At 47.6% G+C, this 27,749-nt stretch overlaps 1 protein-coding gene across 2 annotated transcripts; it reads left to right on the top strand.

Annotated features, from left to right (window-relative positions):
* Positions 1–1,621: 1,621 nt before the first annotated feature.
* Positions 1,622–26,746, top strand: LOC133360945 (sodium/potassium-transporting ATPase subunit beta-2-like). Of its 2 annotated transcripts, none has more exons than XM_061579831.1 (8): positions 1,622–1,726; positions 8,231–8,358; positions 15,116–15,244; positions 16,619–16,723; positions 20,059–20,264; positions 21,014–21,070; positions 22,408–22,494; positions 23,297–26,746. In XM_061579831.1, exons 2-8 carry the CDS (start codon positions 8,241–8,243, stop codon positions 23,459–23,461), a joined length of 867 nt encoding a protein of 288 aa, XP_061435815.1. In that variant the 5' UTR covers positions 1,622–1,726; positions 8,231–8,240; the 3' UTR covers positions 23,462–26,746. The 2 variants fall into 2 exon arrangements, with proteins under 2 accessions (XP_061435815.1, XP_061435816.1); XM_061579832.1 differs by lacking the exon at positions 1,622–1,726 and adding an exon at positions 4,155–4,176.
* Positions 26,747–27,749: the final 1,003 nt, after the last annotated feature.

Below are 27,749 nucleotides of genomic sequence, written 5' to 3'. Positions count from 1 at the left end.
ACACACACACACAGACACACACCGACCCACACACACCGACACACACACCGACCCACACACACCGACACACACACACAGACACACACACCGACACACACACACCGACACACACACACCGACACACACACACCGACACACACACACCGACACGCACACCGACACATATACACACAGACACACACACACACCGACACACACGCCGACACACACACACACAGACACACACACCGACACACACACACCGACACACACACACCGACACACACAGACACACACACCGACACACACACCGACACACACACACACAGACACACACACTGACACACACCCCGACACACACACACACAGACACACACACCGACACACACACACCGACACACACACACTGACACACACACCGACACACACACATACACACCGACACACACACACCGACACTCACACACCGACACACACACAGATACACACATAGACACACACACCGACACACACACACCGACACACCGACACACACACACCGACACACACACACACCGACACACACACACCAACACACACACACACCGACACACACACCCCGACAGACACACACAAACACACACACACAGACACACACACCGACACGCACACCGACACGCACACCGACACATATACACACAGACATACACACACACACACGCACCGACACACACACTGACCCACACACACCAACACACACACCAACACACACACCGACACACACACAGCGACACACACACACCGACACACACACACAGACACACACACACAGACACACACACACACACCGACATACACACAAACACACACAGACACACACACCGACATACACACACACCGACACATACACCGACACACACACACACACCGACACATATACACACAGACACACACACACACCGACACACACACATCGACACGCACACTGACACATATACACAAACACACACCAAAACATATACACCCCGACACACACACACCGACACGCACACACCGACACACACACACAGACACACACACACACACTGACACACACATACACACCGACACAATACACAGACACACACAGACACACATCGACACACACACACCGACACATATACACACCGACACATACACACACCGACACATACCGAAAAAAAAAATCACACACACACCAACACACACACCAACACACACACACACCGACACACACCGACACACACACACAGACACACACACACACACCAACACAGACACACACCGACACACACACACAGACACACACACACCAACACACACACACACACACCGATACACACACCGACACACACACAAACACACACACCGACAAACACACAGACACCAACACACACACCAACACACACACACACAGACACACACACCGACACACACACACACACACAGACACCCCGCGCAGGCATTAACATCGCCTCGAGTCTCAATTTCCATGTTGTCCCCATTGTTGCCACCCATTCCAGTTCCAGCGAGATCAGGGTAGTCATTGTAAGAGGTCAATCACCTTTCCCGTGGTGCGGGTACCTCTTGTCCCCTACCTACGCATACCACCCCCACCACCACCACCATACTCCCACGCCCTGACCAGGTATATATACACACACACACGCACTCACACGCCTACCTATCTAGACATCCTATTCTGCGCGCGCGTCCCACAGATCCGAGGCTTCTGAAGTCCGCGCCACAGGTAACGATTAGGGTGATGGAGCGGCGAAAGTTGCAGGTGGCAGAGATCGTGTCGGAAACGCTGAGCCAGTCCTGCTGAATCACCTGGGTCTGGGTGTCTCTTATAGTGTGGGGAGATCATAGTGGCCGTGTCAGATATTTTGGGACAGGCCTGCTGAATCACCTGGGTTCTGGGTGTCTCCTATAGTGTGGGGAGATCATAGTGGCCGTGTCAGATATTTTGAGACAGGCCTGCTGAATCACCTGGGTTCTGGGTGTCTCCTATAGTGTGGGGAGATCATAGTGGCCGTGTCAGATATTTTGAGACAGGGCTGCTGAATCACCTGAGTTCTGGGTGTCTCCTATAGTGTGGGGAGATCAAAGTGGCCGTGTTGGATATTTTGAGACAGTACTGCTGAATTACCTGGGTTCGAGCCCTGGGTCTGGGTATCTCTCATATTGTGGGGGAGATCATAGTGGCCGTGTCAGATATGTTGAGCCAGTCCTGCTGAATCACCTGGGTCTGGGTGTCTCTCATAGTGTGGGGGAGATCATAGTGGCCGTGTCAGATATTTTGAGACAGGCCTGTTGAATCACCTGGGTCTGGGTGTCTCTTATAGTGTTGGAGAGATCATAGTGGCCGTGTCAGATATTTTGAGACAGGCCTGTTGAATCACCTGGGTTCTGGGTGTCTCCTATAGTGTGGGGTGGGTCTGGGTGTCTCTCATAGTGTGGGGGAGATCATAGTGGCCGTGTCAGATATTTTGAGACAGGCCTGTTGAATCACCTGGGTCTGGGTGTCTCTTATAGTGTTGGAGAGATCATAGTGGCCGTGTTGGATATGTTGAGACATTACTGCTGAATCACCTGGGTTCGAGCCCTGGGTCTGGGTATCTCTCATATTGTGGGGGAGATCATAGCGGATTTCCAGCAAGCGGCGAAGGGTGTTAGCGAGTTACATTATACCGCTATGTAACACGGTTTTTGTTCCTGGGTAGCAAGTGTTATTTTCTAATTTCTTATGCCTAAAAAGTAATAGAAAACGGCTGTTATTCCCCCGCAAACTTTGCTTTTGTGACCAGGATTTTACGTGAAGGAATGATATAAATACACACGTTTTCTCATTGACAATAGGTACATTTCAAAAATGATCACTGGCCTGGTCACAAAGCCAAAGTTTGTGGGCAATAATAGCCACTTTCTGTACTTTTGAGGCATAAGCAATTAGAAAATAACACTTACTACCCAGGAACAAAAATAAAGATTGTTTTTGTTACGCAGTGAATTATGAACAGAGCGGTTCAACGCCGGGTGCAAGAGAACGATTAGAGCGGTCGTTCTTAACCTGGGTGTAGTGTATAGTGGTGTAGTGTATAGCGTAGTGTATAGTAGTGTAGTGTATAGTAGTGTAGTCTATAGTAGTATAGTATAGAGTAGTGTAGTGTATAGAGTAGTGTATAGTAGTGTAGTGTATAGTAGTGTATAGTAGTGTAGTGTATAGTAGTGTAGTGTATAGTTGTGTAGTGTATAGTGTAGTGTATAGTGTACTGTATAGTAGTGTAGTGTATAGTGTAGTGTATAGTGTACTGTATAGTAGTGTAGTGTATAGTAGTGTAGTGTATAGTAGTGTAGTGTATAGTAGTGTAGTGTATAGTGTAGTGTATAGTGTAGTGTATAGTGTAGTGTATAGTGTAGTGTATAGTAGTGTAGTGTATAGTGTAGTGTATAGTGTAATGTAAAGTAGTGTAGTGTATAGTGTAGTGTATAGTAGTGTAGTGTATAGTAGTGTAGTGTATAGTAGTGTAGTGTATAGTGTAGTGTATAGTGTAGTGTATAGTAGTGTATAGTGTAGTGTATAGTGTAGTGTATAGTAGTGTAGTGTATAGTGTAGTGTATAGTGTAGTGTATACTAGTGTCGTGTATAGTAGTGTATAGTGTAGTGTATAGTAGTGTCATGTATAGTAGTGTATAGTAGTGTAGTATATAGTGTAGTGTAGAGTAATGTAGTATATAGTGTAGTGTATAGTGTATGGGAGTGTATAGTAGTGTATAATGTAGTGTATAGTGTAATGTTTAGTATGTAGTAGTGTATAGTAGTGTAGTGTATAGTGTAGTGTATAGTGTAGTGTATAGTGCAGTGTATAGTGCAGTGTATAGTGTAGTGTATAGTGCAGTGTATAGTGTAGTGTATAGTGCAGTGTATAGTAGTCTTTAGTGTTTAGAAGGTAATCGAAAACACAAATTAAGCCACGTGGCAACGTAACTCACAGCTCACTTTGTCTGCATAAAACCTCCTTTGTACTCATTGTTAACATTACTATCAACATGATTAACATTACTATTTACATGATTAACATCACCATGCCTTTGTTTTGTCAACGATTGGGGGTGCAGCAAGGCTGGCTAAGTGAAAGCTGAACACAACGCCTGTTTTTACTGCGCTCGGGTGCTACAAAGCTATCCTCAGTTTTCGTGAGTTTTTATTATTAAATTCTTTATATTAAGTTCGCTTGCTTGCTTGCTTGCGTGCTTGCTTGCTTGCTTACGACCGTGCAAATCTTTCGGTCGTTTTTTAACCCACTTCCCATGATCCAATCGAGCTGACATTTTGCACACAGACTCGTTGTGCGAGACAATTAATGTTCGTGAAATTTTTTTTCAAAAATTTTACACTGTTTAGGGAAAACAAATTAAATATTTAATTACCAATTGCTTAATACTGGCAGACAATCATCTGACCCATAGATGTCAGCCATCTCAAGCCAGAGGACGAGAGGACTCTAGCCGCCACGCATATAAAGGATTTATAGTGAAAAACTTTGTTTTTATGGGTTATACTTGTTTTTAGTTTTTAGATCGCGTCAATGATATCGATGCTGTGAGTCGTTCCATCACCACCACACAGACAATTGGCAAAGTCGATGGTTCGCTGTCGAGTCAACAAGTCGTGACAGGTTCTTTTACTTAAAGGTCGTAGCCACGGACTCAACATTGGGGGGGACCAAATCTTCAAGGGGGTCCCTCCCCCAGAAAAAAAAATAAATCTAAATTTGAAAACGAATTTCCTGCCTAAAGTATTTTAAAAAATTCACTAACACATAGGATGGACTTTTTATTAATTATTCACAATAATGTCTAATAGTGTATTGTATTACATTGCTCTGTTTTTTTTTACCTTTTCTTGTTTCATCGTATGTAATGGCAGAGATTAGGCATTAATAAAGTACAACCATAACCACAATCACTTTAACAGAAATCTATTTTATAGCGACATTAAGAGCATCTTTGAACATTATATTTACGACCTTGTCTTTACTTATCTCTGCACTAGAACCGGCTGCGTGCGTTGGAGAGTTTGTTTTTAAATAACAAAAAAACCCACAACAACTTTCACAAATCAACGCATCGAGTAGTGGTGGTGAGTGGGTTTGGGGAGCGGTGGCGCAGCGGTTAGCGCCACGCTCCGCCGGCTGGCGACCCGGGTTCGATTCCCGCTCGCGAATCCAACACCGGTGACGATTCTCTGAACCCGGTCCTGGGGGTGCTCCCCTAGGTCGACTCAGCCTCAAATGAGTACCCGGTGCGATGTGTAGCAAACATCGCCACTGGGGAGACAAAGGCGGTCGGGCGTGGTGCTGACCACCAAACCCCTCGTGTGCCGTTCCGGCCTTCATAGGCGCTGCTCGCTAACAGCACTTGCCCCGACAGTCTGTTAAGGCTACACGGGGGATATTTGTCTGTGTATAGGTGCTGCTACTCGCTACTAACAGCACTTGCCCCAACAGTCTGTTAGAGGCTACCCGGGGGATCTTTGTCCTGTTGTGATTCAGTTACTAATATATTTGAACGCGATCTAACCAAAGCAATCCTCGATTCATGGATAACATTGGGTCCTGAGAGCCCTTATCAATGACCTACCTTACTACAGACCTATTCAGACTACTATATATAATACACGACTATACACTACACTATACACTACACTACTATACACTACACTACTATACACTACACTACTATACACTACACTACTATATACTACACCAGTATACACTACACTACTATACACTACACTATACACTACATTATTATACACTACACTACCACAAACCTGTCAACCCCTTATCAGTGCCCTAACTTATTACAGACCAATTCAGACAACTATACACTCTACACTACACTACTATACACTACACTAGTATACACTACACTATACATTACACTATTATACACTACACTACTGAACACAATACACTACTATACACTTTACACTACACTACTATACACTGTTATACACTACACTATTATACACTACACTATTGAACACTACTATATACTGCTATACACTACAATACTATCCACTACACTACAATCCGCAGATTACCTGCTGGATCTCCTCACTGTTTCGAAGAACAAATGTGACCTAAGGTCTTCGCTCATTTACCAGCTTCACATTCCTTATTGCCGTACAAATACTGGAGGAAGGGCCTTTGCTATTGATGCCCCCAGGGTCTGGAATGCTGTCGACAATAAGCTGCAACTTGGATCACTGTGAGAGATCTTCACTCAAAACTGCTCTAGAGGAGTTGTACACCCCTAACTGCCACTGCTATTCATTGCCTGAAATCAAATGTATCGCTCCTGATGACCACTGCAGAGTATGATCTTGAGTTTTGATTATAGAGTGCTGATCTTTAAAGGTGCATTGAAAAATTGTTGATACTCCGACTGATACTTCTGCTGTTATGGAGTGACTAATGCTGCCAGCTATGGCTGCAAAGTTTGGTCGTACATGTTATGTGTATGATGTTTATTGTTAAATTTGAATTATAGTTCGTATGATCACTGTTACGTTGTTTTTATAACTTTGTTTTGGTGATTTCGAAATAGTTTTGGTTTAGCTATATTTGTTTGTTGTTGTGCAGAGTTATACTGATAACTTTAATCTAAAGTATCTCATGGTTGTTATTGTTTGACTTGCATCCCACTGGGATTTTTGCACACAGCATTGATAACGGTGCTTTTTCTGGAAGACGTTGCTGTTTTTTCCCTAGATTTTTCTGTTGCGTGCGGTCGCTTTAAGATGTTTTTTTGTTCACGTTTTTTATTTGGTGCGTTTGCACCCGATTCAAGAGCCGAATGGCTCACAGGGCTATACCCAATAAATGAACTGAAAATGAACTGAACTGAAAATACACTACTATACACTACACTACTGTACAAAAATACACTACTATACACTATGATAATTGGTTTTTTACCCTTCTATCTGGCAAGAAAACTGACACCTTTTTACAAGGAGTCATGTTTGCATAGACCGCAATACCTGCAGTCATAATACAAACAAAAGACATAACTCTGATAATGTATGCACTGTCCTTGAAGTTGATTGGTCCACACCCGAGACAGCTTTCCTTAGAGCCTAGTCTCACATGGGTTGGACCAGATGACGATAGAAGTGTGAAAAACAAATATCATATTTTTACTGGCAAATGAGGTTCCCATAGTACTATACACTACATTAATATATATCTGTTAACCACTTATTAGTGCCATAGCTTATTACAGACCAATTTGGACTGTATTGGTCACCCTGTGCCACTTACAAATCTCAACGTTCATCCTACAAAGTTCCATCACATGGGTGAAACACAAACAAATAGACAAGCAATTATCTAAATACATATTTGTATCCGTATTGGACTTTAAAACTCAATTTTCCCGTGCAAGAATATGGGGTAAACTGTATGGGTTGACAAGCATGGTATAGTAGTGTAATGTATAGTAGTGGTGTATAGAAGTGCAGTGTAAAGTGGTGTTGTATAGTAGTGCAGTGTATAGTCGTGTAGTGTATACTGGTGTAGTGTATGGTATAGTGGATAATCGTGTAGTGTATAGTAGTATAGTGTGTAGTGTATTGTAGTGTATAGTGTAGTGTATAGTGTAGTGTATAGTATAGTGTATAGCAGTGTAGTGTATAGTGTAGTGTATAGTAGTGTAGTGTATAGTAGTGTGTACTGTATTGTAGTGTATAGTAGTGTAGTGTAAAGTGTAGTGTATAGTAGTGTATAGTGTAGTGTATAGTAGTGTAGTGTATAGTAATGCAGTGTATAGTGTAGTGTATATTGGTATAGGGTATAGTAGTGTAGTATATAGTGTAGTGTTTAGTGTAGTGTATAGTGTAGTGTATAGTAGTGTGTACTGTATTGTAGTGTATAGTAGTGTAGTGTATAGTGTCGTGTATAGTAGTGTAGTGTATAGTAATGCAGTGTATAGTGTAGTGTATATTGGTATAGGGTATAGTAGTGTAGTATATAGTGTAGTGTTTAGTGTAGTGTATAGTAGTGTAGTGTACTGTATTGTAGTGTATAGTAGTGTAGTATTTAGTAGTGTAGTGTGTAGTGTATAGTGTAGTGTATAGCGTAGTGTATAGTAGTGTAGTGTATAGAGTAGTGCATTGACACGGTATTACGACCACGTGTTAAAACAATTGCCCTTGTTCCTTCAACCACGTGGTCCGGAGCAGGAGTTCACCAATGGCGAACGACAAGAAAACCCGCGGAGTTCGCGCCCGCGAATCGCTCGCCTCTTGGAGAACCTTCCTGTGGAATCCGCGTACCAGGGAGTTCCTGGGTCGAACCGGGACCAGCTGGGGTGAGATGGCACGCACGCACACACAGCACTTTACATGCATACATAACTTTACATACACACAGCAGTTTACATGCACACATCACTTTACATGCATACAACACTTTACATGCATACACAGCACTTTACATACACACAGCACTTTACATGCATACAACACTTTACATGCATACGTAACTTTATATACACACAGCACTTTACATGCATACAGAACTTGGTGGCGAGGAGATGTTAACTAGCTCGCCGGGTCTACAGGAGTTCGTGGGTTCGATCCCGACCCTGACGACCCCTGCTGCTGTATATTTGGGGTCTGCGTCTCTCTCTCTCTCTCATCATCACGGTGGCTAGGAGATGTTGACTACCTCGCCTGGTATACAGGAGTTCGTGGGTTCGATCCTGACCCTGACGACGCCTGCTGCTGTATATTTGGGGTCTGCGTCTCTCTCTCTCTCATCATCACGGTGGCTAGGAGATGTTGACTACCTCGCCTGGTATGCAGGAGGTCGTGGGTTCGATCCCCGACCCTGACGACGCCTGCTGCTGCTGCTGTATATTTGGAGTCTGCGTCTCTCTCTCATCATCACGGTGGCTAGGAGATGTTAACTACCTCGCCTGGTATACAGGAGTTCGTGGGTTCGATCCCCGACCCTGACGACGCCTGCTGCTGCTGCTGTATATTTGGAGTCTGCGTCTCTCTCTCATCATCACGGTGGCTAGGAGATGTTAACTACCTCGCACATTTAGAATCAACATCACCACGCGTTTTAAAGTATTTGGATACTGCTATAAATGTCCACGCAATGATGATGATGAGCCGCAACTTCTTTGAGCTCTCATCATGTGACAGCTCAGTGTGGACACCTTCTAATGCAATACAATAAACTCGTGTAATGATAATTGTTTTTTTACCCTTCTATCTGGCAACAAAACTGACACCTTTTTACAAGGAGTCATGTTTGCATAGACCACAATACCTGCAGTCATAATACAAACAAAAAACACAACTCTGATAATGCATGCACTGTCCTTGAAGTTGATTGGTCCACACCCGAGACAGCTTTCCTTAGAGCCTAGTCTCACATGGTGTTGGACCAGATGACGCCAAAAGGCGCACAACTCAAAGACAATGCACCATCAGAGTATGAGAGCTCGGGGTAAGCATTTACACTATTGGAACCTAATTTGCCAGTAAAAAAATATGAAAAAAAGGTGTCAGTTTTGTTGCCAGATAGAAGGGTAAAAAAACAATTATCATATTTTTACTGGCAAATGAGGTTCAAATGGTGTAAACTCGTGTAATGTTAATAACTTTATGTGTCCTGACTTTTGGGCCACCCTGTATATATTTGTCTCTATCCTTTTAAGGCCACATACACAACGCACGTGTTGTTGTTGTTGTCATTATTTACACCACAACTGCCAACAGATGCATTACTCATAGACTCAACACTGCCCATAGACTCAACACTGCCCATAGACTCACCACTACACCATAAACTCAACACTGCCCATTGACTCAACACTGCCCATAGACTCAACACTGCACCATAGACTCAACACTGCCCATAGACTCAACACTGCACCATAGACTCAACACTGCCCATAGACTCAACACTGCCCATAGACTCAACACTGCCCACAGACTCAACACTGCCCACAGACTCAACACTGCACCATAGACTCAACACTGCCCATAGACTCAACACTGCACCATAAACTCAACACTGCCCATAGACTCAACACTGCCCATAGACTCAACACTGCACCATAGACTCAACACTGCCCATAGACTCAACACTGCCCATAGACTCAACACTGCACCATAAACTCAACACTGCCCATAGACTCAACACTGCCCATAGACTCAACACTGCACCATAGACTCAACACTGCCCATAGACTCAACACTGCCCACAGACTCAACACTGCCCACAGACTCAACACTGCCCATAGACTCAAAACTGCCCATAGACTCACAGCTGCCCATAGACTCAGCACTGTCCACAGACTCAGCACTGCCCATAGACTCAGCACTGCCCACAGACTCAGCACTGCCCATAGACTCAGCACTGCCCAAAGACTCAGCACTGCCCATAGACTCAGCACTGCCCATAGACTCAGCACTGCCCATAGACTCAGCACTGCCCATAGACTCAGCACAGCCCATAGACTCAGCCCATAGACTCAGCACTGCCCATAGACTCAGCCCATAGACTCAGCACTGCCCATAGACTCAGCCCATAGACTCAGCACTAAACCATAGACTCAGCCCATAGACTCAGCACTGCCCATAGACTCAGCCATAGACTCAGCACTGCCCATAGACACAGCCCATAGACTCAGCACTGCCCACAGACACAGCCCATAGACTCAGCACTGCCCATAGACTCAGCACTGCCCATAGACTCAGCACTGCCCATAGACTCAGCCCATAGACTCAGCACTGCCCACAGACTCAGCCCATAGACTCAGCACTGCCCATAGACTCAGCCCATAGACTCAGCACTGCCCATATACTCAGCACTGCCCATAGACTCAGCACAGCCCATAGACTCAGCCCATAGACTCAGCACTGCCCATAGACTCTGCCCACAGACTCAGCACTGCACCATAGACTCAACACTGCACCATAAACTCAACACTGCCCATAGACTCAACACTGCCCATAGACTCAACACTGCACCATAAACTCAACACTGCACCATAGACTCAGCACTGCCCATAGACTCAGCCCATAGACTCAGCACTGCCCATAGACTCAGACCATAAACTCAACACTGCACCATAAACTCAACACTGCCCATAGACTCAGCACTGCCCATAGACTCAGCCCATAGACTCAGCCCATAGACTCAGCACTGCCCATAGACTCAGACCATAGACTCAACACTGCACCATAAACTCAACACTGCCCATAGACTCAGCACTGCCCATAGACTCAGCCCATAGACTCAGCACTGCCCACAGACTCAGCACTATCCACAGATTCTCCCTCCTTCTCTCCCCTCCCTCCCCCCACTCCTTTGTTGTGGTGAGCGGTCCGGATCGGCTGCAGCCGGATCACCGCTGCTGATAAGATCTCCCACCCGCCCCACGATCCCCTCCCTCCCTTCCCGGAGGCTACACATTTATTATATTCTTGGTGCTTTCGGTAAAGTCACGTAAATAGAAAAGTAAAAATACAAATACATAAAAAAATGCTAATATTTTTTGTTACATTTAATTTAACAAAAATAATCAATTGAAAATATATAAATAAACATAAATTGAAATTAATAAGAGCAAAAAACCCACGACGTTTCGATCGCAACACAAGCGGTCTTCATCGGGCGGAAAGAAAATAAAAAAAGTTTTAAGTCAAAATGTACACAATGATTACCATTATTGATTTGACGCTTTTGTAACTGCAGGAATCCATACTCTTTGGTTCTTTCGGTAGAATTGTTTCTACCTACGTGACTTTACGTTGGTAGCAAAAATAAGAGTATCATTATTATAATAATAATGGTTTTATTACCCTTCTATCTGGCAACAAAACTGACACCTTTTTTTACAAGGAGTCATGTTTGCATAGACCACAATACCTACAGTCATAATGCAAACAAAAACATAACTCTGATAATGTATGCACTGTCCTTGAAGTTGATTGGTCCACACCCGAGACAGCTTTCCTTAGAGCCTAGTCTCACATGGTGTTGGACCAGATGACGCCAAAAGGTGTACAACTCAAAGACAATGCACCATCAGAGTATGAGAGCTCGGGGTAAGCAAACATGACTCCGTGTAAAAAAAAAAGTGTCAGTTTTGTTGCCAGATAGAAGAGTAAAAAAAACAATTATCATATTTTTTACTGGCAAATGAGGTCCCAATGGAGTATCATCATCATTACCCTGAAGACAAGAGAGGAGAGAGAGAAGAGAGAGATCGAACAGGGCTCTGTGTCCACGCGGGGCGTGGTGTGGTTTGTGTGAGCGCCCGTGAGCGTGTGGACATTTAAACTCAAGATATTTAAACCCTTGAGACGTTTAGCCCCAGGGTGCAATTGCCCCTGCAGTCTGCTGGAGGCTACACGGGGGATCTTTGTCTGTGTATAGGCGCTGCTACTACTCGCTACTGCTAACATCACTTGCCCCTGCAGTCAGCTAGAGGCTACACGGGGGATCTTTGTCTGTGCATAGGCGCTGCTACTACTCGCTACTACTAACAGCACTTGCCCCTGCAGTCTGCTGGAGGCTACACGGGGGATCTTTGTCTGTGCATAGGCGCTGCTACTACTCGCTACTACTAACAGCACTTGCCCCCGCAGTCTGTTAGAGGCTACACGGGGGATCTTTGTCTGTGCATAGGCGCTGCTACTCGCTACTACTAACAGCACTTGCCCCCGCAGTCTGTTAGAGGCTACACGGGGGATCTTTGTCTGTGCATAGGCGCTGCTACTCGCTACTGCTAACAGCACTTGCCCCCGCAGTCTGTTAGAGGCTACACGGGGGATCTTTGTCTGTGTATAGACGCTGCTACTCGCTACTGCTAACATCACTTGCCCCTGCAGTCAGCTAGAGGCTACTTACCTTACAGGGCGCCCGTGTTGTGTGGAGGAGGCATTTGCGGGCGCATTGTTTCACTGATTGGAGTTCGAGAAGAACCGGCTTGTTGACAATCCACGGGGGAGGTTGGTAATTGACTTATGTTTTTGCGGGACCAGCTTGGGGGGGGGGGGGTGATGTCGGGGGGAGGTCAAAATGATCGCGTCATTTAACAACAATGGAAATACTATGAGACATCTCCTTTACCAGTGGCAAAATATAGTAACAGGTTTTTACCCTTTCAACTGGTACAAAAACTGACACCTTTACGCAAGGCATAATGTTTGCAATAACCACAATACAAGCAGTCAAAATGCAAACAAAAAGAAACAACTCTGATGATCTTATTGGTTCTTTCGGTAAAGTCACGTAGAAGGGAAGTAATAAAATAATAAAGATAAAACATAATAAAACAAGCTTTAAATCGAAATTTAACTCTGATGATGATGATAATGATATGCACTGTCCTTGAAGTTGATTGGTCCACACCCGAGACAGCTTTTCTTAGAGCCTAGTCTCCATTGGTGTTGGACCAGATGACGCCAAAAGGCGTACAACTCAAACACAGTGCACTATCAGAGTATTGAGAGCTCGGGGTAAGCATTTACACTATGAGACATCTCCTTTACCAGTGGCAACATATAGTAATAGGTTTTTACCCTTTCAACTGGTACAAAAACTGACACCTTTATACAAAATATAGTAATAAGTTTTTACCCTTTCAACTGGTACAAAAACTGACACCTTTATACAAGGCATCATGTTTGCAATAACCACAACACAAGCAGTCAAAATGCAAACAAAAAGAAACAACTCTGATAATGATGATGCATATCATTATCATGATGCATATCGTTATCAGAGTTGTTTCTTTTTGTTTGCATTTTGACTGCTTGTGTTGTGGTTATTGCAAACATGATGCCTTGTATAAAGGTGTCAGTTTTTGTACCAGTTGAAAGGGTAAAAACCTATTACAACAATGGAAATAGATGTGGCGCCGTCGATGCCTCCACCACACGAAACTCCCCGCTCAATGAAGTTGGCACGTGGTGAAGGAACGGTGTTATAGACGTTTTTATGTTAATCTTAACAAAATCATAATTCTAAATATATATGATTTCTAGCAATTGCCGCTGGGAGGTTCCCCTATAGACTACCCCTATCGCTACCCCTATCACTACCCCTATCACTACCTCTATCGTTACCCCTATAGACTACCCCTGTAGACTACCCCTATAGACTACCCCTATCACTACCCCTATCACTGCCCCCAATCACTACCCCTATCACTATCCCTATCGCTACCCCTATCGCTACCCCTATCACTACCCCTATCACTACCCCAATCACTACCCCTATCACTACCCCTATCTCTACCCCTATCGCTACCCCTATAGACTACCCCTATCACTACCCCTATCGCTACCCCTATAGACTACCCCTATAGACTACCCCTATCACTGCCCCCAATCGCTACCCCTATCACTACCCCTATCGTTACCCCTATAGACTACCCCTATAGACTACCCCTATCACTACCCCTATCACTGCCCCCAATCACTACCCCTATCACTACCCCTATCGCTACCCCTATCACTATCCCTATCGCTACCCCTATCGCTACCCCTATCGCTACCCCTATCGCTACCCCTATCGCTACCCCTATCACTACCCCTATCACTACCCCTATCACTACCCCTATCGCTACCCCTACAGACTACCCCTATCACTACCCCTATCACTACCCCTATCACTACCCCTATCGCTACCCCTACAGACTACCCCTATCACTACCCCTATCACTACCCCTATCACTACCCCTATCGCTACCCCTACAGACTACCCCTATCACTACCCCTATCGCTACCCCTACAGACTACCCCTATCTCTACCCCTATCTCTACCCCTATCGCTACCGCTATCACGACCCCTGTCACTATCGCTACCCCTATCGCTACCCCTATCACTACCCCTATCTCTACCCCTATCACGACCCCTGTCACTATCGCTGCCGCTATCTCTACCCCAAACCCTATCACTGTCACGGTTCGAAATGAGCGGCAAGCCTGGTTAATACTGGCACGGTGTGTGTGTGTGTGTACAGCATTAACCGTGAACAATACATACGTGTGTGCCCCTCCTCCTACTCCACCTCCTCCTCCACCTCGTGCCCACAGCCCTCATCATCGGCTACTACATCATCTTCTACCTCTTCCTGGCCGCGATGTTCGCCTTCACCATGTGGGTGATGCTGCAGACGATCAGTGACGAGAGACCCAAGTACCAGGACCGCGTCCAGAACCCTGGCACGTACACTCACAACCAGCCCGGGTCACTTACACTCTGATCATCGCTGCTGATAATGCTGCAGATGATGATGATGATGATGCTGATGATGATGCTCACCATGTTACTGATGCTGCTGCTGATGACGTTGCTGATGATGATACTGCAGATGATGATGATGCTCACGATGATGCTGCTGCTGCTGATGATGCTGCTGATGATGATGATGCTGCTGATGATGATGATGCTGCTGATGATGATGATGATGCTGCTGATGATGCTGATACTGCAGATGATGATGATGATGCTGACGATGCTGCTGCTGACGATGCTGCTGCTGATGATGCTGATGCTGCTGATGATGATGCTGATGATGCTGCTGATGATGATGCTGCTGATGATGCTGCTGCTGATGATGCTGATGCTGCTGATGATGCTGCTGCTGATGATGATGATGCTGCTGATGATGATGATGCTGCAGATGATGATGATGCTGCAGATGATGATGATGCTGCAGATGATGATGATACTGCTGCTGATGATGATGCTGCTGCTGATGATGATGCTGCTGATGATGATGATGCTGCTGATGATGCTGCTGCTGATGATGATGATGCTGCAGATGATGATGATGATGCTGCTGCTGCTGATGATGATGATGCTGCTGCTGATGATGATGATGCTGCTGCTGCTGATGATGATGCTGCTGATGATGATGATGATGCTGCTGCTGATGATGATGATGATGATGCTGCTGATGATGATGCTGCAGATGATGCTGCTGCTGACGATGCTGCTGCTGACGATGCTGCTGCTGACGATGATGATGATGCTGCTGCTGATGATGCTCACCATGTTACTGATGCTGCTGCTGGTGATGTTGCTGATGATGATACTGCAGATGATGATGATGCTCACGATGATGCTGCTGCTGCTGATGATGCTGCTGCTGATGATGCTGATGATGCTGCTGATGCTGCTGCTGATGCTGCTGCTGATGCTGATGATGCTGCTGATAATGCTGCTGCTGATGATGATGCTGCTGATGATGCTGATAATGCTGATGCTGCTGCTGATAATGCTGCTGATAATGCTGCTGATGATGCTGATGATGAGGCTGATGATGCTGATGATGATGCTGATGATGATGCTGATAATGCTACGGCTGCTGCTGATGATACTGCTGCTGCTGATTCTGTTGCTGATGCTGCTGCTGCTGCTGATGATGATGCTGATAATGCTCCTGCTGCTGCTGATGATGATGCTGCTGATGATGCTGCTGATGATGCTGATAATGCTGATGATAATGATGCTGCTGATGATGATGCTGATGATGATAATGCTGCTGCTGATGATGCTGATGATGCTGATGATGCTTCTGGCGCGTGCTGCAGGAGTGATGATCCGACCGCGTGCGGAGAATCTGGACGTCTTCTTCAACATCTCCAGTGGCGACTCCTACTCGAAATTCACGCAGTCTCTCGACTCCTTCATCAAGAGTGAGTCACCAAAGTCTCCCCTCCCCCCCCACCAAGTCGCCTGAATCATCTCCCCATCTCCCCATCTCTCTCTTTCCATCTACTCATCTCTCTCCCCATCTCTCTCTCTTTCTAACCATCTCCCCGTCTCTCTCCATCTCCCCATCTCTCTCCCCATCTCCCCATTTCTCTCTCTTTCCATCTACTCATCTCTCTCCCCATCTCTCTCTCTTTCTAACCATCTCCCCGTCTCTCTCCATCTCCCCATCTCTCTCCCCATCTCCCCATTTCTCTCTCTCTTTCCATCTACTCATCTCTCTCCCCATCTCTCTCTCTTTCTAACCATCTCCCCGTCTCTCTCCATCTCCCCATCTCTCTCGCCATCTCCCCATCTCTCTCTCTTTCCATCTACTCATCTCTCTCCCCATCTCTCTCTCTTTCTAACCATCTCCCCGTCTCTCTCCATCCTCGCTGCATCCGTGCTGTGGCACAAGACCAAGGCCCGCCAGCAGTGGCGGCTCCTGCAAAATCTCTCAGGGGGGGCAAATGTCTGGATGATTGATAAGGATAAGGTCCACCCATGCAATGGATAAATTAACAGCTTAAGCATGTAAAGGCAACTTCACTTCTTTAATATTAATGAAAAATAAAGTGACTCTTACAATACATCTTGTTTGTTTCTATACTCACTATTAATACAATCCACTCAAGTTTCTTTTATTAAAGATTCCACTAGGTGGCGACAAATTATATTGTTGGATGAAACGTGCTTACGTATGATGACGTAAGCACGTTAGTGCGAGCCCTCCCGGAAGCCATAGAGAATGCATTGCAGCACCCCCCGGTCGAAAAAAAAACATCTTTGAATGTAAGTCTCTGGGGCCACTCGGGGCGATTCTCAGCCGGAGTGAAATCGCCCAAAAAGAGGCGGTACTCCACAGAACATGACATGACGCTGATTGGACTATATCCAGAGGCACAGTGACGGCTAGCGTGACTCTGTGGTTGAATGACATTGGTGGTGCGTCGCCCAATCGCCCTAGTGAAGTAACCGCCCCTGCACTCCAGCCTCCTGACTGGCTACTCACCACTCGTGCACTTCGGCTAGAATGTAAAGCACAGAACGAGAGAAAAGATGCTGGAGGGTGACACTGACGCAGAGGTCGCAACCGGGTACCCGATACCCGTACCCTACCCGATACCCGGCTACCCATACCCGGCCGGGTACGGGTACCCGTTTGCGAACCTGGTGCGGCCGGGTACGGGTAGGCCGTGAGTCACTGGTGAGTCACCGTTTGTCACTCATTTCCCAACGTCTTGTTTCTTCTCACAATTCAAGTTCCTAGAATCAACCCACCCGCGCCTGCAACATGGCTTCATCCCAGAGGTCGCAATCGGGTACCCGATACCCATACCCTACCCGTACCCGGCTACCCGTACCTGGCCGGGTACGGGTACGGGTAACCGTTTGCGACCCTGGTGCGGCCGGGTACGAGTACGGGTAGGCCGTGAGTCACTGGTGAGTCACCGTTTGTCACTCATTTCCCAACGTCTTGTCTCTTCTCACAATTCAAGTTCCTAGAATCAACCCACCCGCGCCTGCAACATGGCTTCATCCCAGAGGTCGCAATCGGGTACCCGATACCCGTACCCTACCCGTACCCGGCCGGTTACGGGTAGGGTACGGGTACCCGTTTGCGACCCTGGTGCGGCCGGGTACGGGTAAGGAATCAAAACCCGTTTGCGACCTCTACACTGACGGCTGCTCTGTGCTGCTTCCAGTGTTCAGAGGCCTGCTTAAGGCTCCGGCTGGAGCACGCCATGTACCACACACATGTCGGTGTTGTGCGCGTCTTCTACGAACGCTGGGGAGCCGGAAGAGCCTCTCTCTGTACCAGCGTGCACTGCACCCTCGTGTTCACCTTCTGAAGCGCTCGCTCGTCACCGTGGCGTGCGCGATGACCACCACCACCACAACCACCACCACCACAACCACCACCACCACGTGGCTTTTCTTGTGTGTTGTGAGCGGTGCTTTTAGCGCCACAGCGCGTGGATTTGTAGCGTTTATTTTCATTTGTGTTGCTGGTGACTTTGTGTATTTCGAATCGGAATCGCCTCCAGTGCTGTTGCTGCTGGCGGCAATAAAAGTTGTTTAAAAGCCAAAAAAAAAGTCACCATCCATTTCTCTCTCTCCCCATCTCTCCCCCCATCTCCCCATCTCTCTCCCCATCTCTCCCCCCATCTCTAAAACTCTCTCCCCATCTCCCCATCTCTCCCCATCTCTCCCCCCATCTCTCCCCCCATCTTCCCATCTCTCTCCCCATCTCTCCCCCCATCTCCCCATCTCTCAAACTCTCTCCCCATCTCTCTCCCCATCTCCCCATCTCTCAAACTTTCTTCCCATCTTCCCATCTTTCTCCCCATCTCTCTCCCCATCTCTCCCCCATCTCCCCATCTCTCCCCCCATCTCTCCCCCCATCTCCCCATCTCTTCCCCCATCTCCCCATCTCTCAAACTCTCTCCCCCCATCTCTCCCCCCATCTCCCCATCTCTCCCCCCATCTCTCCCCCCATCTCTCCATCTCTTCCCCCATCTCCCCATCTCTCAAACTCTATCCCCATCTCTCTCCCCATCTCTCAAACTTTCTTCCCATCTTCCCATCTTTCTCCCCATCTCTCTCCCCATCTCTCCCCCCATCTCCCCATCTCTCCCCCCATCTCTCCCCCCATCTCTCCATCTCTTCCCCCATCTCCCCCTCTCTCAACCTCTCTCCCCCCATCTCTCCCCCCATCTCCCCATCTCTCCCCCCATCTCTCCCCCCATCTCTCCATCTCTTCCCCCATCTCCCCATCTCTCAAACTCTCTCCCCATCTCTCTCCCCATCTCTCAAACTCTCTTCCCATCTTCCCATCTTTCTCCCCATCTCTCTCCCCATCTCTCCCCCATCTCCCCATCTCTCCCCCCATCTCCCCCCCCATCTCTCCATCTCTTCCCCCATCTCCCCATCTCTCAAACTCTCTCCCCCCATCTCTCCCCATCTCTCCCCCCATCTCTCAAACTCTCTCCCCATCTCCCCATCTCTCCCCATCTCTCCCCCATCTCTCCCCCCATCTTCCCATCTCTCTCCCCATCTCTCCCCCCATCTCCCCATCTCTCAAACTCTCTCCCCATCTCTCTCCCCATCTCTCAAACTTTCTTCCCATCTTCCCATCTTTCTCCCCATCTCTCCCCCCATCTTCCCATCTCTCTCCCCATCTCTCCCCCCATCTCCCCATCTCTCAAACTCTCTCCCCATCTCTCTCCCCATCTCCCCATCTCTCAAACTTTCTTCCCATCTTCCCATCTCCCCCCAGCCTACGACAACCAGTCGGTGGATTGGCCTCGATGCACTCCGGGATTCTTCCGCGATGAGCAGGGCTCCCCCGTGGGTCACGTGCTCACCACGATGCCCCTGCCATGCTACTTTAACCGCTCGCTGCTCGCGAACTGCTCCGGTCTGAACGACCTCAGCTATGGCTACGCCAGCGGTCAGCCGTGCGTGCTTGTCAAGATCAACCGCGTGAGTCGATGCTGTTGATTGATGCTGCTCTCTGTCTCTCTGTCTGTCTGTCTGTGTCTCTCTCAGTGTCTCGCTCTCGTCACTCTGTCTCTCTCTGTCTGTCTCACTGTCTCTGTCTGTGTCTCTCTGTGTCTGTATCTCTGTCTGTCTGTCTCTGTCTGTGTCTCTCTCAGTGTCTCTCTCTCGTCACTCTGTCTCTGTCTGTCTCTCTCTGTCTGTCTCGCTGTCTCTGTCTGTTTGTCTCTGTCTGTCTGTGTGTCTCTCTCTCTGTCTGTTTCTCTGTCTCTCTGTCTGTCTGCTTCTCTGTCTGTTTCTCTGTCTCTCTGTCTGTCTCGCTGTCTCTGTCTGTCTCTATCTGTCTGTGTCTCTCTCAGTGTCTCTCTCTCGTCACTCTAGCTCTCTCTCTGTCTGTCTCTCTCTCTGTCTGTTTCTCTGTCTCTCTCTCTGTCTGTTTCTCTGTCTCTCTGTCTGTCTGTGTCTCTCTCTCTCTCTGTCTCTCTTTCTCTCTCTGTCTGTCTCTCTCTCTCCTTGTCTCTCTGTCTGTCTCGCTCTCTCTGTCTCTCTCTCTCTGTCTGTCTCGCTCTCTCTGTCTGTCTCCCTGTCTCTCTGTCTGTCTCTCTCTCAGTGTCTCTCTCTCGGTGTCTCTCTCAGTGTTATTATTATTGTTTACTGTTGTATATTGTTGTGTATTGTTGTTTATTGTTGTTGTGTATTGTTGTTTATTGTTGTTGTTTCTTGTTGTTGTTTAGGTGATTGGCTACAAGCCTGGGAACACCGACATGCCGGCGAGCGTCAACTGCACAGCGGTATGACGGAGTGGAGTGATATAATTATCGTATATAATGCATCTAGTAAATACAAAAATTATAGATTTTATAGTGCATAATATGTAATTATATAACAGTTATATCACTTTGTAAGTAATATAATAAGTAAACAATAATATGAATAGTAATGTTGCGTAGAAATAATGATACCATACATAAGTAATATACAAATGTATGCTTGATGGATTAAATCGCAGGCTGAGACTACGACGAGACGTTTTGCAGGCAGTGGTTGTCACTTTGTTATTGTTGTTAATTTTTATAGCGAGAGGGAGACTCAGAGAGAGAGGACGACTCAGAGAGAGAGAGAGGACGACTCACAGAGAGAGAGGACGACTCAGAGAGAGAGGGAGGACGACTCAGAGAGAGAGGGCGACTCAGAGAGAGAGAGACTCACAGAGAGAGAGGGCGACTCAGAGAGAGAGAGAGACTCACAGAGAGAGAGAGGGCGACTCAGAGAGAGAGAGAGGACGACTCAGAGAGAGAGAGAGGACGACTCAGAGATAGAGAGAGAGGACGACTCAGAGAGAGAGAGAGGACGACTCAGAGAGAGAGAGAGACTCACAGAGAGAGAGGGTGACTCAGAGAGAGACTCAGAGAGAGAGACTGGACGACTCAGAGAGAGAAACTCACAGAGAGAGAGAGAGAGAGGACGACTCAGAGAGAGAGAGAGAGAGGACGACTCAGAGAGAGAGAGACTCACAGAGAGAGAGGGTGACTCAGAGAGAGACTCAGAGAGAGAGGGCGACTCAGAGAGAGAGGATGACTCAGAGAGAGAGAGGGCGACTCGGAGAGAGAGAGAGAGAGGGCGACTCAGAGAGAGAGAGGACGACTCAGAGAGAGAGACTCAGAGAGAGAGGACGACTCAGAGAGAGAGAGAGGACGACTCAGAGAGAGAGAGAGGACAACTCAGAGAGAGAGAGACTCACAGAGAGAGATGGTGACTCAGAGAGAGACTCAGAGAGAGAGAGGACGACTCAGAGAGAGAGAGGACGACTCAGAGAGAGAGAGACTCAAAGAGAGAGAAAGAGACTCAGAGAGAGAGATTACGACTCAGAGAGAGAGGACGACTCAGAGAGAGAGGACGACTCAGAGAGAGAGAGACTCAAAGAGAGAGAAAGAGACTCAGAGAGAGAGAGATTACGACTCAGAGAGAGAGAGACTCAGAGAGAGAGAGGACGACTCAGAGAGAGAGACTCAGAGAGAGAGAGAGGACGACTCAGAGAGAGACAGCTCTAGGAGACAGCCTGACCTGGGTGTGCTTCTGTGCGTGTTGTGGCCTCCCTGCTGCTGCTGTTGATGATGATGACTCCCAGAAAAACATCGACCTGGGACCTCTGAACTTCTACCCTGAAAACAAGTTCGACCCCATGTACTTCCCCTACTACGGCAAGAAAACAGACGTGAGTGTGCGAAGCGTCACCAACATCAGCATCAGCATCAACGGCATCATCAGCGGCATTATCATTAGCATCATCAGCATTATCGTCACTAGCAGCAGCAGCATCAGCATCAGCAGCAGTTCAACATGAATTGTTTCTAGTTGCAATGGCACGTACAGCAGCAGCAGCTTTCGCATCCTACCAATAGACTCGTGCACACAGAGAGAGCTGCCACTGGGGGTGCCCCTAGGCTAGACGCAAACAGCAGCAGCAGCGATCACCGCTACCCCTACTGGCAGCAGACTGATGCACAGCGACAGCTGTCACTGGGGGTGCCCCTTGGTTAGACCCACACAACAGCAGCAGCGATCATCGCTACCACTACTGGCAGCAGACTCATGCACAGGGACAGCTGCCACTGGGGGTGCCCCTAGGTTAGACCCACACAACAGCAGCAGCGATCATCGCTACCCCTACTGACAGCAGACTCATGCACAGGGACAGCTGCCACTGGGGGTGCCCCTAGGCTAGACCCACACAGCAGCAGCGATCACCGCTACCCCTACTGGCAGCAGACTGATGCACAGCGACAGCTGTCACTGGGGGTGCCCCTTGGTTAGACCCACACAACAGCAGCAGCGATCACCGCTACCCCTACTGGCAGCAGACTGATGCACAGCAACAGCTGCCACCGGGGGTGCCCCTACTCTCCGTGCCTACATCTCTCTCTCTCTGCATCTCCCCTCTCCCGATTCCAAATCCCCTTACCTCCGCGTCTCCTCTTCGTCGTCCTGCCTTGCCCCCCCCCCCCAACCCCTCGCAGGGTGGCTACCGTCAGCCCGTGGTGGCGGTGCAGTTCATGAACCCGCCCCGCAACACCGACCTGCAGGTGGTGTGCCGCCTGTCGGGACCCAACGTGGTCGTGGACGAAAACAACCGAGACAAGTTCATCGGCCGCGTCGAGTTCCGCCTCCACATCTCCAACTAGCGGGAGGGTGGGATGGATGGGGGGCGGGGGGGGGGCAGAGACGGTGACGACACGAGGGACACACGCGACTTCGTTCGTTAGGACCCCTAACTTTGTTTCCTGTGGTCCGCGACTTCATTTCTCACGACCCATGACTTGATTTTCTGTGGCCCATGACGTCATTTCCTGTGGCCCATGACATCATTTCCTGTGGCCCATGACGTCATTTCCTGTGGCCCATGACGTCATTTTCTGTGGCCAATGACTCAATTTCCTGCGGCCCACGACTTCAATTCTCATGACCCATTATTTCAATTCTTATGACCTCGTGACTTCATTTCCTGTGGCCCATGACGTCATTTCCTGTGGCCCATGATGTCATTTTCTGTGGCCAATGACTTCATTTCCTGTGGCTAATGACTCAATTTTCTGCGGCCCACGACTTCAATTCTCATGACCCATGACTTAATTTCTTGTGGCCCATGATGTCATTTCCTGTGGCCCATGACGTCATTTCCTGTGTCCAATGACTTCATTTCCTGTGGCCAATGACTTCGATTCTCACGACCCGTGACTTAAATTCTTACGGCCCATGACCTCAAATCTTATTACCAATGACTTCATTTTCCTGTGGCCTGTGACTACATTTTTTGTCGCCCGCGGCTTAATTTCTCACGACCCATGACGTCAATTCTTGTGGCCTGTGACTTAATTTCCTGTGGCCGCCAACTTAATTTCATGTGGCCTTTGGGCCAGATGTGCTCCAGGACTTCGCTTCACAAGACCCAGAGTCAGGTCACGCTCAGTGCCTGCATTTGAGCCCTGAGTCTGGGTGTGTCTCTCTATCCATGGGTGGTTGATAATGGCCGTGTCGTAAAAACTGAGCCATTATCACTGAGACCGTGGGTTCGAGTTCTGGGTGTGGGTTTCTCTGACAGATCTATGTGTGAGTCTGTGGGTCTCTGTCTGAGTCTATGAGCCTCTCCGTGAGTCTATGGGTCTCTGTGTGAGTCTATGGGTCTCGATGTGAGTCTATGGGTCTCTATGAGTCTATAGGTCTATGTGACTCTGTCTCTGTGTTTGTATGTCTGTGTGTGAGTATGGGTCTCTGTGTGAGTCTGTGGGTCTCTGTCTGAGTCTATGATCCTCTCTGTGAGTCTATGGGTCTCTGTGTGAGTCTGTGGGTCTCTGTGTGGGTCTATGGGTCTCTGTGTGGGTCTATGGGTCTCTGTGTGAGTCTATGGGTCTTTGTGGGAGTCTTTGGGTCTCTGTGTGAGTCTATGGGTCTCTGTGTGAGTCTTTGGGTCTCTGTGTGAGTCTATGGGCCTCTGTGTGAGTCTATGGGTCTCTGTGTGAGTCTGTGGGTCTCTGTGTGAGTCTGTGGGCCTCTGTGTGAGTCTGTGGGTCTCTGTGTGAGTCTATGGGTGCTGTAATCTCTTTGTTTTGAGGCTGAAACTCTGGACTCGAACCCAAGAGATGTCTGCTTCTGTGCACCTCTGAGCCATTGGGTCTCCACAATTTAGTGTAAATATACAAACATAACAACAACATGAATAATCACCATAGTCCATATTAGCCACTATAAAGATAACATAGGGGAAGTGTAAATGTATGATACTTAATAGGTCCAGCAGCGGTAGCGTAAGTGACGACATCAGCTCAAGGGTGGAGGGGTTGGTTGTGGAATATCGTGGTTTTGATTAGTTTAACGCGACTAATATCGTCCGTTAAAGAGGTTTTGTTGGGTTAGATCGCGTACATATGAATGTGTCTTGACTGAAAGCTTTCGTGACTGCGGGAATTCATATTCTTTGGGGCTTTCGGTAAAGTCACGTAGAAAGGTTCAAATGAAAATAACTAAAAATAACAAAAAACTACGACGTTTCGATCGCAACACAAGCGATCGAAACGTCGTAGTTTTTGTTACTTTCTTTGAACCTATCTACGTGACTTTACCGAAAGACCCAAAGAATATAAATGTGTCGTTAAACCCGCCACCACCCGACACGGCCAAATCGTAAGGTTTGTCACGTGAACAGAACGTGCCCAATTCGTTTCGAGTACAGCAACTAACCGGTTGCGTGTTGGAGAGCAAATCCACAACATTTGGCAAATCTGACATTATTTTGATTATTGTAATTATATACTACATTAGTCATCATACTAATGTAGTATATAATTACAATAACCCCCCCCCCCCCCCCAAATCGTTGCACCTGATGAGTTAATGAGTTAATGATGACGTCACCCTGCTGCTGCTCTATATAAGAACGGGAGACAGAGCAGAGCCTCAGCATTCTGGCGAATTGCCCGATGATGCTGGATGCAATTACCAGCAAAACGTCGCGCTACTCAAATTGTAAATTGTTGTGGTTTCACGCTTCAACACACCGGTGGGCTAAAGCAGTGAACTATTTGTCTTTTGTCAAACGTGACACTTTTTTACTGATTGGCCGTGTCGGGTGGTGGAGGGTTACGACACATTTATAAATAACGCGATCTAAACACAAAAACGTTGATTATGAAGTATATATATGATTGATTACACTATGTAACACAATTTTTGTTCCTGGGTATTAAGTGTTTTTTTCTAATTGCTTATGGCTAAAAGGTATAGAAAGTGGCTGTTATTCCCTACAAACTTTGCTTTTGTGACCAGGACTTTATGTAAACACCTTTTTATCTCTTCTTGGTTCTTGCGTTGTGGCTGAAACGTCGTGAGAATTATTTTGTTATCTTTTATTTGTATTATTTTATTATTTCCCTTCTACGTGACTTTACCGAAAGAACCAAGAAGATGAATCCCTGCAGTCACGAAAGCTTTAAATCGAAATTTTATTATGTTTTATTTTTATTATTTTATTATTTCCCTTCTACGTGACTTTACCGAAAGAACCAAGAAGATGAATCCCTGCAGTCACGAAAGCTTTAAATCTAAACCTTTTTTTCTCATTGAAAATAGGTACATTTCAAAATATCGCTGTCCTGGTCACACAAAAGCAAAGTTTGTGGACAATAATAGCCACTGTCTGCACTTTTAAGGCAATTAGAAAATAACACTACCTACCCAGGAACAAAAAATATTAAAAAATGTTGTTATGAAGTGTTATAGATATCGCGGATTCCTCTTGCCCCAATCGGCATCTTAGTCGTCGTCGACACAACATCGTAGCTTTCCGCGTAGCGGTCTGGAACGTTTGACTCTGCGACACTGGCACGGCTCCCGTGTCCGCGCGGAGTGGCAGCGTTTGTGTCGTCTGTAACTTTTGAAAAATGAAATTAAAAAAGGCTAAAAAATCTCGGAAATGACGGAAAAGTCTTTTTGTTTTATTCGTGGCGACTCGGTTTCAATTGCGTCTGAGGCACCACAGCAACACACACCCAGAGCCTGCAATGTTGTTGGTTGACGAAGGCAACCAAACCCACCCACTCCACCCAACCCATACAACCCACCCACCCACCCAACCCAACCCACCCAACCCACCCAACCCACCAAATCCACCCAACCCAACCCACCCAATCCACCCACCCAATCCACCCACCCAACCCACCCTCCCAATCCACCCACCCAAACCCAACCCAACCCATACAACCCACCCACCCACCCAACCCAACCCACCCAACCCACCCAACCCACCCAATCCACCCAACCCAACCCATCCAATCCACCCACCCAATCCACCCACCAACCCACCCTCCCATCCACCCACCCAACCCAACCCAACCCATACAACCCACCCACCCACCCAACCCAACCCACCCAACCCACCCAACCCACCCAATCCAGCCAACCCAACCCACCCAATCCACCCACCCAATCCACCCACCCAACCCACCCTCCCAATCCACCCACCCAACCCAACCCAACCCATACAACCCACCCACCCAACCCAACCCACCCAACCCACCCAACCCACCCAATCCACCCAACCCAACCCACCCAATCCACCCACCCAATCCACCCACCCAACCCACCCTCCCAATCCACCCACCCAACCCAACCCAACCCATACAACCCACCCACCCACCCAACCCAACCCACCCAACCCACCCAATCCACCCAACCCAACCCACCCAATCCACCCACCCAACCCACCCTCCCAATCCACCCACCCAACCCAACCCAACCCATACAACCCACCCACCCACCCAACCCAACCCACCCAACCCACCCAACCCACCCAATCCACCCAACCCAACCCACCCAATCCACCCACCCAATCCACCCAACCCACCCAACCCAACCCACCCATACAACCCACCCACTCCACCCAACCCACCCAACCCAACCCACCCAATCCACCCACCC

The sequence above is a fragment of the Lethenteron reissneri genome, chromosome 70, assembly GCF_015708825.2.
Source record: "Lethenteron reissneri isolate LAM-NWPU_2019-01 chromosome 70, ASM1570882v1, whole genome shotgun sequence".
Taxonomy (NCBI): domain Eukaryota; kingdom Metazoa; phylum Chordata; class Hyperoartia; order Petromyzontiformes; family Petromyzontidae; genus Lethenteron; species Lethenteron reissneri.
The sequence above is the reverse complement of the archived record's forward strand: the minus strand, read 5'-3'. Positions and strand labels throughout refer to the sequence as shown.

Coding starts and splice junctions, on each gene's coding strand:
- LOC133360945 (XM_061579831.1), top strand. CDS start 8,241: ATGGCGAACGACAAGAAAACCCGCGGAGTTCGCGCCCGCGAATCGCTC. Junction 8,359..15,115: donor TCGAACCGGGACCAGCTGGG/GTGAGATGGCAC, acceptor TCGTGCCCACAG/CCCTCATCATCGGCTACTAC. Junction 22,495..23,296: donor ACTACGGCAAGAAAACAGAC/GTGAGTGTGCGA, acceptor AACCCCTCGCAG/GGTGGCTACCGTCAGCCCGT.